Raw genomic sequence first — 13,894 nt, 5'->3', positions numbered from 1 at the left:
TAAACAAATTCTTAATCCTATCCCTTCTCTTTAGGGATCAAAACCTGAGGCTTCTGTAGATTTTTTTATTAAGAGCAAATTAAAGCAAAAATTATCTTATTAAAACTATTCTGGACTTTACTGTAGACCACAATCACAGCAGAGAAGTCAGTTGATCTTCAACCCTCAAGACCTGTGTTGTGAATACTGAGGCTTGAACTCTTTTTGAAACCCAACTTGTCTAGCTGTTTAATGCTGGAAGTATCAATCAAGGCATTCCAGTGCACTCATTTAAAAAATAGTCAGGGGTTTCTTAATCCAATTCTCACTCCAAAAAGTCTAGAAAAAGTGGATTAGTCAAAACACTCAGCAAGCTCTCATTCAGTAAACAAAGTTTTAATGTTATTTAATGCATGAGTTGTTCAACATGCTTTTCTGAAAAGCATTTCATTTCTTAATTTACTTATTACAATGCAAACAAGCTAACAAAATAGAACCTCCTAATTTCCTACAAAAGAAAGTGTATACAGTATGAAACCAACCTAAATTGCAAGCACCAATTACACGCTCACTTGGACATATATACAGTATATATACAGTCAAATGAAATACTGTAAGTACAGTCTGCAATCAGTTTTAAGCATTGGAATGTGTGTCCTGTACTTGTCTGTATTCCTGCAAAAGTGCCTTGACAAAGGCTTGAAGTCTTAATAACGAGGGAATAGATAAACCTTAGAAATCCAATAAAAAAAATAACCCTAAAAGTACAGCAGAAAGTATTGTTGGGCGTGTAGGTCTTCACAGCTGGGGCAGTTTGTCCACAGGGGTGTCGAATTTGAAGTCTGGGGGGAAGAGGTCTGCGGCACGGGGGTAGATGAGGCGGTATGACTGTCTGATCGTAACATCCGCCACACCAGCGATGTCTCCAATCTCTGCCAAAAGGGTCAGATGCACAGAAATGTCTAGGGGTGCATTTGACTAACAAGTAATTTACAGGTCATTAAATACCATCATAATTCTTGGAAAGGCAATTTGTAAAGCTTAGGTATATGGTTGAGAGTTTTGAAATGCATGAGTTTCTTGGTTCTATACAGGCTATGAATCCTACACATTGGAGTAAACTCCAACCTCACCTTTCTGGGTCTTCTTTTCAGCAGAGGCCTGGGAGGCCATGTAGATGGCTGCAGCAGCCACAGAGATGGGGCTGCGCCCAGGCACCAGGTCCAGCTCCACAGCCTTCCTGGCAATGTAGGTGGCAGCCATCTGCACTTGCTTGGGCAAGCCCAAGTTGGAGCAGAAACGGGACATAAAGTCTCCCGTGGTGATCAGGTCAACACTGGTTTCCAGGGCCTTCAGGATCAGCTTGAAGCAGCGGCCTATCTCCTTCTTTGAAATACGGGACACGGCACAGATTTCTGGTACAGGACGAAAGGTAATCCTTTAGTTACAACTAAGTGAACCTCATGATCAAGGAGGCTCTTATGGGATATGAGTCATAGGATATCCGTCATATCATATTTATCTTACACTATATGAAACCGAGTAATCTGTTTGTATGCATTCATTACATATTTGTAGTGGATCTGTTTTAGCAGAAGGAAATATTTAATGACCCACATTTCTAGATGATTACTGTGTTATCTCGTAACATCTACCTCACCTTTAAATGTCCGGGGCACACCTTCCTGTCTGCAGGCGATGTAGAGGCAGGCTGAGGCAATGGCGTCGTTACTTCGCCCCTTCAAGCTCTTCTGTTCATACACTTGTTTAAATAAGTTATTTGTTCTGTCCTGAGGGTAAAAAACAACATACAGTTTCAAGGAAAGTCCATTTTAATGTTGTGGTCTTCACAAAGATTGGTTGAAAGGTAAACCCCCATGTTCAACAAAGAATTAACTAGAGGCACAAAGCATGTGATGGCTCTCAAAGGACGCAGGCCACTCACTATGATGTTCCTTGGTAGGTTGATCCGATCTGCCATGGTGGTAATCTCTTTGAAGGCATTTAGCATGGCCCGGTCTGAGCTGCTCATGGTCCGGCGGTTCTGGTACTTGGAGTTGCCAAACTCATCAAAGCTAGCTGCACCTGTTCCCTAAAGTGACAACAGGACCAGACAGAACCTCATGACAATGTCGTCTCTGAAAGGCAATAAAGTAATCTGACTAAGATCATGCCAGTCAAAACAATGAAGTCTGTTTGGCACACTGAACGAGGTCAGGTAGCAGTGTCTGACTGTGCCGTGCCACGTTAAGTTGCCAGTTGAGATGCCCCCAGTGTACCTTGCTGATCATGGTGGTCAGGTCTCCCCCATTCAGCAATGGATTCTGGGCGTCGCCCACTCTGGATGGGTCTTTGGTAGCTTTCTCATTGGTAAAGGTTCTCCACTCAGAGCCCACATCAATGACCCGGTCACCTGTGGGATGAGATCCATTTACATAATGGGCTATGTCCAAATAGTTTCAAAAAGCTTTCTTTCCTAGTCTCCTTTAGTTGACGAAGAGGTGACAATGATATAAAGTGCCAAGTGGTATCCACCGTATTGATTTTACAAAAGAAGAATGCTTTCACTAATCTATTATTTCCTGAGCAGTGGCAACAAAAGAGATTAAATCGGACAATGGGAGAGGAAGCCGCTAAGAATTGGAACATAGCCAACACTTGGTTATATAAACAAAAATACAAGTAAGACACAAAACAGCAAATATGCCAGCTAATAAAATGAACACATTTCTACCCTTTGTTCTTGTCACAGATAGGATTATACACTGCCTTTACTAGACTATCCAGAAGATGGCACCATTCTCACTCAAGGACGAGCTACTTTTCTTTGTCCAATATTTCCTCTTATTCATGACCTCTTGCTGGGAATTTGCAACGTCAAGGATTAGGTTGCTGATTTTAATCCTATGAGTTCTTTCCATACATTAACCGAACTAATATGACATTCATCTGCTTATGGCAGGGCAAAGCGAGGGGATACAAGCTAGCTTTACTTAACTTAATTAGTTCACCATCTTTCCTATGGAGCTCATTAAAAGAGACCCATGTACAGCATTGTGTTGCAATCTTGTATAGCTGGGTGATGGATATCTAAAGACTCTTGATTGGTGCACTTCATTCGATTACATTTTTGAGAGCATGTTGTTATAGTCCTATAATTTCCTGGTAATAAGTGTTCAAGAAAGTTTTACACATTTTTCTTAACAGGGCCTTACTGACTGAGTCACATGTCATGGATGTCATGGAAACCCTGCATACACACATCACTTCTAACTAGAGGCCAAGTTTGGTGCATGTGAGAGTGCCTGTGTCACTCACCCACTACAAGGCCACACTCTGGGCATATCATGTCCCCTGCTCTGTAGTCCTCCACCAGCATGGCATCTGGGTGGTTGGGGCACTGCACCTTTGGAAGGGTCAGAGCGTCTCCGCTGTAGAGGGTAGAAACATTCCTAGGTCAGCTGACTAATATCTCTGATCCCTGCTCAATGGCAGTTAACACTACAGGTAGAAGTCACCCTTAGGCCCAGGTCTAAGATCAGCATTCATCACGTGTTTAGGCCCAGGCAACTTTAAAATGGCTAGATAATCACTGTAATTGATTGTACTGTACCTCTCACCACTGTCACTGGTTAGACATTTGTTGATTTAGCTTACTTTTTACACTATAGTGAACACTGCTAACTATTGACATATTTAAATCGATTGAGAAAATCACACCTTAGTCAAAATGTTATCCATGTCATTATAAGAAATTGACATTTGGTAAATATTAGTTACTAACGTTATGACAACAAAAAGCTCATTCATTCGAACCATTGTTGCGTTGCTTAACATCAACATAACCTTTTTAATACAATTTGTGCAACTTGTTTTAATTTAGTGAAAATAACTGGACCTCGACATATTATATTTACAAATACTGTGTCTAGAAGTGTCTCAATTTGAGCTATATGAATATCCAACCAAAATCATGCTGATGTGGCCGAAAACGCTGCTTTGGGGAAACTGCCCGACGTGGTAACGTTTCCATACGTTTCCAGGCAAATTATCCCAAGACTCTCCTTAATAATAAAACCACCAGGAGTACATGCCACCAAATAGTCTTGACAGTGCGTTAATAGTTGATCTCCTCTGCACTGTATTATGAGCTAGCCAGTTAGCTTGCTGTTAACTAAACTTACTTAACCGATAATAAGAGACGTACGAAAACGGTAAACCATTGTCAGTAACGAGTATAACATGCAGCTAGATAGCAGTAACTTCAGATTATCAGATCACTGAATGTATGCGTGCAATGGCACTATTGTACTGACACTTGACTGTAAATATATTGGACAAGTTAGCTGGCTAGCATTGCTAGTTGGCCCGACGTCGACGATAAACATCACCTTGCGACATCACCGACCCCCTGCTTGAAACATGAAAGCTAGCTGACAATAGCTAACGACGTTATTGTATGCTGGTCATTATAATGTATAACACTATTATCATGTTGTACTGCAGGGGCTGCTTACAAACAACACTATGGTATATTATCGAGTGTCAATACTGTGGTTTGACAGTCATTGGCTTCTGGTAGGCTAGCCAAGTAAAACACTGTCAACACAGCGAACACCGAAATACCTAAGTTAGCTAGCTAACGTTAGCGAACGGACATTCTACTGTGGCTAAGAAAAACATCAAACGTATAGCCTACGTAAGGCTGGTCGGCCGTTCGTTCAATAACTGTTCCACACACAGAACCATAATAATACAAAATACAGGGTTAGGGGTCGCTAGCTAGCAACATCGCTTAGATTAGAAATTGTACACACCGGCTCGTAGACGCCATATTAACTACTTCTTTCTGTTTCTGCCACTGGTGAACTGTTTCGAACAATGGCTTCTTCTACCTCTATATATGGCTTTTTCAACCCATGCTTTACGTAAGGACGGAGAGCCAAGAGGCTCTAAATTTATCCGGATAAAAGCGCTTTAACCACGAAGGCAAATCGTTGCCAGGGAAGAGGATTATAGCCTATAGTGAATTATTTGAATAACGTTGATGTTGAAAAATTACAAAAAGTACAATATAATATTAATATTTTGACGTGTTTTGATAGGAGTGTCACCTGGACGCTGAGAGGAAAGTGAATGTCTTATAGTATTGCTATAAAATGATACGTGTATTGTTTGAAATTATAGGCCTGTTATAATTCAATATAATTTACAATTATATATTATTCTCATGTGTTTGTTATGTGACTCATATGACTACTTAATAAGTACAATATGGACAAAATCCAAGGGCTAGATATGGTCACTTGCCATTCAAGAAAATACAATTTAAATGTTCCTTTATTATTAGTGTTGGTTCTGCGTGTACATGCGGAAATATATCCTAAGTAACAATGGTAATGGAAGTATAACCCTGTTAGCCAGGCATTCAACAAACTGAATTAAGTCTGACCACACGATACAGCAGTCTCACTGTAAGAGCGGTAGCAGACAGGCCTGCTCATTAGGCTGTCAGTGATGGCATTGTTTCATTGTTTCATTGTTCAGTGACCCTGGCTATCACTGCCAGTCTGTGATTGTATTACCCCTCGCCCACCCACCCTAAACCATTGAACTCCGTAGCCCTGGTTCAATGAGTCATTTCACTTGGCCAAACATCCTTTGGCCGTAAAAGGAGACAAGATGAAACATTTGACAAATAATAGCCTTTATCACCGCATTACATTGTCTGCAACAGCTTTATATGTCCTAACTTAATGTACTGATTTTCATTTATTAACAAATCCGGAGAGCAACACCATGTTTTTGTCAAGTGTACACTACAATGACATTGAATGGGCAAGGCAGAACATAAATTCTTCTGGATTTAAAAGACAACAGCAGGTGGAGCTAAAGCCCCCAAAATGATCTAACATAATCTAAAACGGGCATTTTCTCAAACGATAAATAGGATTGCATAGCACAGCACTGACATTTTTAGTGACTTTCAGTCTAAAATTCTGCTGCTTAATTGAAAATGTATTTTAAAATATAGGGAACGAATCCAATATATATAATAAAGTCTGTTTTGAGTTCAATATGATCCTCAGTCATCCACAAATTGATTACAGTCATAGACTCCATTTTGTGATCGGATCACAATTCTCTGGAGAATTTTATATTAGCTGATCTGGCTTGGAATGAACTGGACGGAGCGATGGGAGAATGTGCTCGCAATTTCATTAGCTGTTACATTCCAACAACCCTCTACCCACATGCTTGTAGAATGGTTGTTTGTTGTTATGTGTATACCTTTTCCGACAGGGTAGGACTATTTTGCAGAGTTGTTGCCTAAGATAGTTTGCAATATTGAAGAAAATCTGAAGGAAAAACCTTTTTTCGGTGATCCGCCCAAGCAAGGTATTTGATTGGTTTAAGGTGTTGCGAGGCGTCAATAATTTTAAACGGGTTTCCATCCATTTGTAGCTACTTTCTGCAAAAGATTTCCCCAGGCTTTCCTATTTCGACAGGGTTACCCCTGTACTAGTCAAGCCTCACTTCTCCTTCTCAACCCTCACTCTTGCAGTTTTTTGTTTTGTTTTGTTTTTTGCAGTGAACATACATGACAAATTAGGGAACAATTCACAAAGACTTTATTATATAACAAAATAAAATAAAAACAAAAAAAACACAAGGGGGTTTCATGAAAATGAAAAAGGATACACAGTACACACATATATTTTTGACGCAAATACAAATGAACATTTTCAAGGTTACATTAGATTAGGTACTGAGACATAGATTGGTAGGCCTATATTTTCTAGACATGTTTTTCACCGATTTGAGGGATTCAAATAATTGGTACAATTCAATAAGACTGCAAGACCAAACCCCTCTTTCACCTTTTTCATTAAAGGGGAAATCTGGGATTGGTACATCCATTTTTGGGACTATTAAATTAATGATATCCATTGATTGTTGAAGAATATAACTTAAATAATATAAAATAATACATGCCATGAGCTTAGTTCAACTGTCTTATCCCATCTGAACCCAAAATATAAGGTTGTTTTACTCTCTTAATTGTAAACAAACACTGTATAGCTTCCAAACATGGTTAAAACTATAATTTTGATCTCATGGATGGTCAGTGCATCCATAGCTCCGCCGCTATGAATTTGCCCCATCCCTGTTAACCAAAAAGGTCCACTTTGTTGTTGCTTAAATCCCAGATTCCTCATTTAATAATTTTACCATCTACTTAAAATCCCTCAAATCCCCTTGTTGTGTATTTTGTTCACTGCAATATAAATACAAATTGTGCAGGGGTGATACTTGAGGGGTGAGGGTTGATGAGTAGGGTTGATGCTTGACTAGTGCAGGGTTGAGACTTGACTAGGGAAGTGGTGAGAGTTGAGAAGGAGGAATTACAAATGACTATGCGTTACCCGGGTGAGCAATCTCATCCAACAGTTGCTAATGCTGGCAGTACTCAGTGAGTCCCAGAGTCCCATTTGGGGATCTTTGTTTGATCCTGCCAATGCACACAGTACCAGGGGGGTTATTTCATCTTCAGCACTGCAAAAAACATTCCAGTGACTATTCCATATGTGGTAGATGCGGTTACGTGGTGGTTAATTTCATAGAATTCAGGATACTATAATATTAGGGCTTATTGTGCTTAATAGTCATTAATTGTCATGTAAATAGGTGTGTCTGAGTTGATTGCATCTGTGCAAATTGATGGGGGATTGATGAACAGGCACACATCATAAAGAAAAAAAATCTAATTACTGAATCACTGTCTGTTTGTCTGCCTTGCACTTCAAATAATGAGTGTTGGAGATGTGTGTGTGTTATTGTAAAATGTTTTCTTTGGTAAGGAGGGAGGTCTATCTTTTGAATAATTTACTGTGCATTCGGCCCTTTGTCAACAGAATGACCTGGTTGCTAGGACATCTGGGTACTTCGGCTGTCATCCCCTGGGAGGCGGCCCTAATTACAAGATGGCTCCACCCAGGCCCACCACTGTGTCCACAACCATAGCTGAGGCCTCACCTCAACTCCAACTTTATGCCCCAGTGTCAGATTACTGTGGGTCTGACACCATTTGCAGGGCTAGAATCACATTAGGGTTATATTGGTTCTCTGGTGTTACACAATCAGAATCATTTCAGCTTAATGTGTTCTGTAGGGGACTTATAACAATATTCGAAATGTAATAACATTCTTGTAACTATAACGTGATTTTCATAATGCATGAGTAAATAAACATTAAGTATGGCCGCCTCAACCATGTTTGATCTCGCATCTACCTTGCAAAGTACCACAGCACTCCCTTATAAAAAGAATCACTCTCTCTGAGAGTACAAGGGTTGAGTGGAGGGTAGCCTATTCTTCTCACATTATCTAGCCTGGACCGGTTGAATCCTGTACCAAACTCAAGAGACACTTCCTCCACACTGTGCACCAGTGTAAGCAACCAAATCCAGACATAGCTGGAAATCCAGCATGACTTCAGTCAGGAGTTTCACCCAGGGTCCTAGATTCCTTGCATAGCCTACCTATACTGACATACAGACAGATACGAAGAGGGAGAGATAGAGATACACGGAGAGAGAGGGAGAGAGAGAGAGAGAGAGAGAGAGAGAGAGAGAGAGAGAGAAAGAGAAAGAGAGAGAGAACATTTTGACATTAGCTATGAACAATCTACAGGTACACCTGATACAATGCAAGCAAGAAACAATGTATTCATTCACAGAAGGGAGTTCCATATTTGCTACAGCTTAAAGCTTTGAGTTTTGGCTATGCGCACGTAAGAATATACTCCTTCAAAAGGATCAAGTACAGCGGCACAGCACTGGTGCGTACCCTGGTTTCATCGTAATCTAGTATTTGGTCGCAAACCTTGAAAGAAACTGTGGTGCAGTTTGAGATAGCACGTAGTATCTTTTGGACGTTGATCTATGTCATCCACCAATGAGAAACGCCGGTTATAACGCGTGCAACGCTTCCATGTTTTAGCTAATCGGACCACCCTTTTCTTCGAATTACATGATTACGGAGGTAGACGGTCTGCGCACACTCTGCACGCCGCGAGCGAGACTGGTGTGTCTCAGGTACGCTGGCTGGCGGTGAAGGATGTTACCGACAATCGCACTGTCACGGACAAATGTTTTTGTTCGTTACACACAAGCTTAATTAGTTTTGATGGTGGTTTTAGTGGTAGGCTCTGAGTTGGTTCGTAGGACGCATGAAGCAAAACTGGAATGTAAAGAAAATATAACTCAGTAGAATACGTCACCCAAGACAGTAAGTTATGGACGTTTATTTTTTCTCGGACTTTCTTTTTCACATGCAAAAAACTGTAATACCTTAATTAGGAATAATTATAACGTATGTATATGTATCTGGAGCTGTTATAATGCAAGTGGCCAGGTAAGAAATTGCTAACGCACAGTAAATGTTTAACGTTGGACACATGCTGTAGTTTAGTTACAGTGTGTAGGCTACCCCATGTCACAGCAGTCACCTGACCCCAGACAACAGAAAAGTTAATGTGCACGATCTCTTGAACGAACGTCTATTTGGCATATTTAGTGTCTTTTCCCAGTGAAATAAACAGAATTTTAGATCAGAAAGGTTTTATTAGTGCACATGGACTATTCCGTCTCTTTGTTAAACTGGTGTGGGATAAACTGTCTTCTTCTTTAGATACTTGATTATACCGTATGCAAACGTCATTGATGGCTTACTGGGATATTTGGCATAAACCTATGAAGCCAAAAGTTTGGCTATAATAATGATACATTTAATATTACTGTAATTGTGTCAACATTTATGTTTTTGCAATTGGCTATTTGACACGAAATTATTGATGGAATCAAACGTTAAACATAATCAACAAAGCCTCATTGATAATTCATCAAGTAGACGTTGTTTTTGCGTTGTTTCTAATTAAAAGTCGAAACACAATCACTCATATGAATGTATGCTTACAACATGATTGTTATATGTTTATTCAGCTACAATTGTCAAAGTAATGACAAATACAGTACTAATCATTATTAATGTAGTGATCGGCTTTTGCAGGTCAACATGACGAGCAAGCTATCAGCAAAATTGTTTAATCATTAGCATATAAACACTTATAATATACAACATCTTCTGCCTGGAAAACACGATCAGAGCAGAGAACAAAGTTAGATGCAACACTACAAATCCAGGAAGTGCCACATGCTGCCTCTGCCATTCCATAATCCACATGTTGTAACCTGGTTGTTACTAGTCTTCATCAGGGGAAGACTTTTGGCTTTGTCTTCACATTCTTTCCACTACTAAAAATAGGTTTGAGGAGACGCAGTTGATGGGGATTAACCAATGTTATTGAAATTACTTATTTGTCTGGAAGTTTTACGAAACATTACACTTTGTAAAATCATACCAAGTATAAAGTACAAAACATACATTTTGTGCTTGTTTTTAAGGTATAGCCTATTTCTGTTCTTCAAATGAGTGCTCTAATTTCCAGCTAAATACCCTATGTTCTTCCATTGCAGGAATGTTTACCCTCACTGAGGTTGCCTCACTGAATGACATTCAGCCAACCTACCGCATACTAAAACCATGGTGGGACGTTTTCATGGACTATCTGGGGGTTGTCATGCTCATGTTGGCCATCTTTGCCATGACGATGCAGATCACAAAAGACCAGGTGGCGTGCCTTCCCTGCCTAGAGGAATCCGAGGCGACAGGGCCAGACTCCTTCACCACACAAAATCCACAGGAAACTACCTCAGCAGCAGTTAGCAGGACAACTGTGGTTGCTGCATCATTAGCCACTAAAGATCTACCAGACAGTGCTGTCCACGAGATCCACATCAGCCAACACACTGCTGTAAAGGCAGAGAAATTCATTGGGCAACCCCAGCCAACAGGGATCAGAACAAATTTAGATTATCAGCAGTACATCTTTGTCAACCAAATGTGCTACCACGTTGCCTTGCCCTGGTACTCAAAGTACTTCCCATACCTTACCCTTATCCACACCCTTGTGCTTATGGTCAGTAGTAACTTTTGGTTTAAATACCCCAAAACAAGCTCAAAGATTGAGCACTTTGTGTCCATTTTAGGACGATGTTTTGAGTCTCCGTGGACCACAAAGGCTTTGTCTGAAACAGCCTGTGAGGACTCTGAGGAGAACAAACAGAGATTGACAGGTACATCCTCTGCACCAAAACAAGTTTCACTGGAAAATAAAGATGAAAGCAACAATCCCAACCCATCTACCCCAATGCTTGGGAATACTGGAGTGAAGTTCTCAGCTGATAAGCCTATTGCGGAGGTCCCAAGTATGACCATCCTGGACAAGAAAGATGGGGAGCAGGCAAAGGCTCTTTTTGAGAAGGTGAGGAAATTTCGCGCCCATGTGGAGGACAGCGATTTCATCTACAAGCTCTATGTAGCACAGACTGTGGTCAAAACTGTCAAGTTCATTTTGATCTTGTCATACACATCAACTTTTATGGCTGCCATCGATTTTCGTCACATATGTGAACCCAATATCAAACATTTAACCGGATATAAGCAGTTCTTTTGTACCCACAACATGGCTTTTATGTTGAGAAAACTCCTTTTCAGCTACATGGCCCTCATAATGATCTATGGAATGGTCTGCTTGTATTCTCTCTTTTGGTTGTTCAGACGCCCCCTCAAAGAGTACTCATTTGAAAAAGTCAGAGAGGAGAGTAGCTTCAGTGACATTCCTGATGTCAAGAATGACTTTGCATTCCTTCTTCACATGGTTGATCAGTATGACCAGTTGTATTCCAAACGTTTTGGAGTCTTCCTCTCTGAGGTCAGTGAGAACAAGCTGAGGGAGATCAGTCTAAACCACGAGTGGACCTTTGAGAAGCTGCGGCAACATGTGACCCGAAATGCCCAGGACCAGCAAGAGCTCCACCTCTTCATGCTCTCTGGTCTTCCCAACGCAGTGTTTGACCTCACAGATCTGGAAATACTCAAATTGGAGTTGATCCCTGAGGTTAGGATCACTGCAAAGGTCTCCCAAATGACTAGTCTGCAGGAGCTGCATCTCTGCCACTGTCCAGCCAAAGTGGAGCAGACAGCCTTTGGCTTTCTCCGTGACCACCTCCGCTGCCTTCATGTCAAGTTCACAGATGTTGCTGAGATTCCCAATTGGGTTTATTTGTTGAGAAGTTTGAGGGAGCTTAACTTGGTTGGGAATTTAAGCTCAGAAAATAATAAAATGATTGGACTAGAGTCCCTTCGAGATTTGAGACATCTAAAGACATTGTATCTGAAGAGCAATCTCACCAAGATGCCCTCAAACCTCACTGAGCTGTCCCCACACCTGATCAAACTAGTGGTGCACAACGACGGCACTAAACTATTGGTACTGAACAGCCTCAAGAAGATGACAAACTTAGCCGAGCTGGAGCTGCACAATTGTGAACTGGAGAGGATCCCCCATGCTATTTTTAGCTTGACCAATCTTCAAGAGCTGGACCTCAAATCTAACAACATACGCACCATTGAGGAGGTCATCAGCTTTCAGCACCTCAAGAGGTTGACCTGCCTCAAACTGTGGCACAACAAAATCATCACCATTCCAGCTTCCATAGGCCAGGTCAAGTGTCTGGAGTCACTCTACCTTTCACACAACAAACTGGAGACGCTCCCCCCGGCACTGTTCCACCTCCCCAAGCTGAGGCACCTGGACGTCAGCCAAAACTCCATTACAGTGATTCCATCTGACGTGGGTCTCCTGCAGAACCTCCAGCACTTTGCCATCACGGCCAACAAGGTGGAGGTGCTCCCCAAGCAGCTGTTCAGATGCACTAAGCTGAAGGTCCTGTGTCTTGGGAACAATGGCCTCTCTATTCTGCCAGAGACTGTGGGACAGTTGGTACAGCTTGCTCAGCTGGAACTGAGAGGGAACTGTCTGGACCGCCTTCCCTCACAACTCGGGCACTGCCGCATTCTTCGTAAAAACGGCCTCATTGTCGAGGACCATCTTTTTGACACTTTGCCTGTTGAGGTAAAAGAGAGTATGAGTCGGGAGACCAATGTGTCCTTTGCGAGTGGCTTATAGCATAGAAACACACCCACACTTCAGATTAACTGACATTTCTACTATTATTCACTCAAGCAATTGAAACACCTTTTATTGATTATTTTAATGCATTATCTCAATTGCACAATATGGTAGTTATGTGTACTTGATAAAGTGAGGGAGAATGCATTTCCTCAGTGCAGACTGCGTCTGTGTGGCACGATAATTCAAAGATTTGCATTAAAGCCTATCTTTTCATCTACCATTTCTGACATTTTCAAGATTGAAAAAGCTTTTAGCTTGCTTCATAGTTTATTCAGTGCATAATATTGTTTGCTGGTAATTATTAATTACATAATATGTATTAGCTACTCAGGTATAATGTTAACCATGGGGAACAGTCTTGCCTTAACTGCTTTCTCAGTGAGGGCTTTCATATAAATGTAATGTTTGTCGACACACTCGAGTTCCATTATCACATTACTATTCAGAGTGTGGGAACAACATGCTCTCTCTCTCTTCAATAGTAATTCACTTTTGTTCAAATCACATTTCATAATTTTTCCGAAATGACGTCCTATCGCAAAGTCGTCGTTAAAAGTGTGACAGTTGTGTGTATTGATAAGAGGGGATTTTTACAGTGGTAAATGTCTTGAACTGCTTCTCCACAGTCTGGGCTACTCATCATGATTTCTTAGTCCACAAGTGGAGGAGGAGACAGGCTGAACTTTTGCCACCATGTGGGGGTTGTATGCTGTCAATTGGAATGTTTTTACAAAATGACAAGCAAGTTTGTTTAAAGATAGTTGAATGTTTTCTAAGGATAACACTTCCATCACTGAACAAAGCCTAATTTCTTTG

General features: G+C 41.0%; 2 protein-coding genes across 2 annotated transcripts; one reads left to right on the top strand and one right to left on the bottom strand.

Annotated features, from left to right (window-relative positions):
• Positions 1-369: 369 nt before the first annotated feature.
• On the bottom strand, positions 370-4,887 carry gtf2b (general transcription factor IIB). Its single transcript, XM_083670713.1, has 7 exons — positions 4,797-4,887; positions 3,298-3,410; positions 2,259-2,392; positions 1,925-2,071; positions 1,640-1,769; positions 1,113-1,394; positions 370-911 (listed from the first exon to the last, which is right to left on the bottom strand). Exons 1-7 carry the CDS (start codon positions 4,811-4,813, stop codon positions 778-780), a joined length of 957 nt encoding a protein of 318 aa, XP_083526839.1. The 5' UTR covers positions 4,814-4,887; the 3' UTR covers positions 370-777.
• Positions 4,888-9,063: 4,176 nt separating this feature from the next.
• On the top strand, positions 9,064-13,594 carry lrrc8da (leucine rich repeat containing 8 VRAC subunit Da). Its single transcript, XM_083678960.1, has 2 exons — positions 9,064-9,270; positions 10,518-13,594. The coding sequence occupies exon 2, from the start codon at positions 10,520-10,522 to the stop codon at positions 13,070-13,072; it is 2,553 nt and encodes an 850-aa protein (XP_083535086.1). The 5' UTR covers positions 9,064-9,270; positions 10,518-10,519; the 3' UTR covers positions 13,073-13,594.
• The last annotated feature ends 300 nt before the right edge of the window (positions 13,595-13,894 follow it).

Source organism: Argentina silus, assembly GCF_951799395.1.
Source record: "Argentina silus genome assembly, chromosome: 1".
Lineage (NCBI taxonomy): Eukaryota > Metazoa > Chordata > Actinopteri > Argentiniformes > Argentinidae > Argentina > Argentina silus.
The sequence above is the reverse complement of the archived record's forward strand: the minus strand, read 5'-3'. Positions and strand labels throughout refer to the sequence as shown.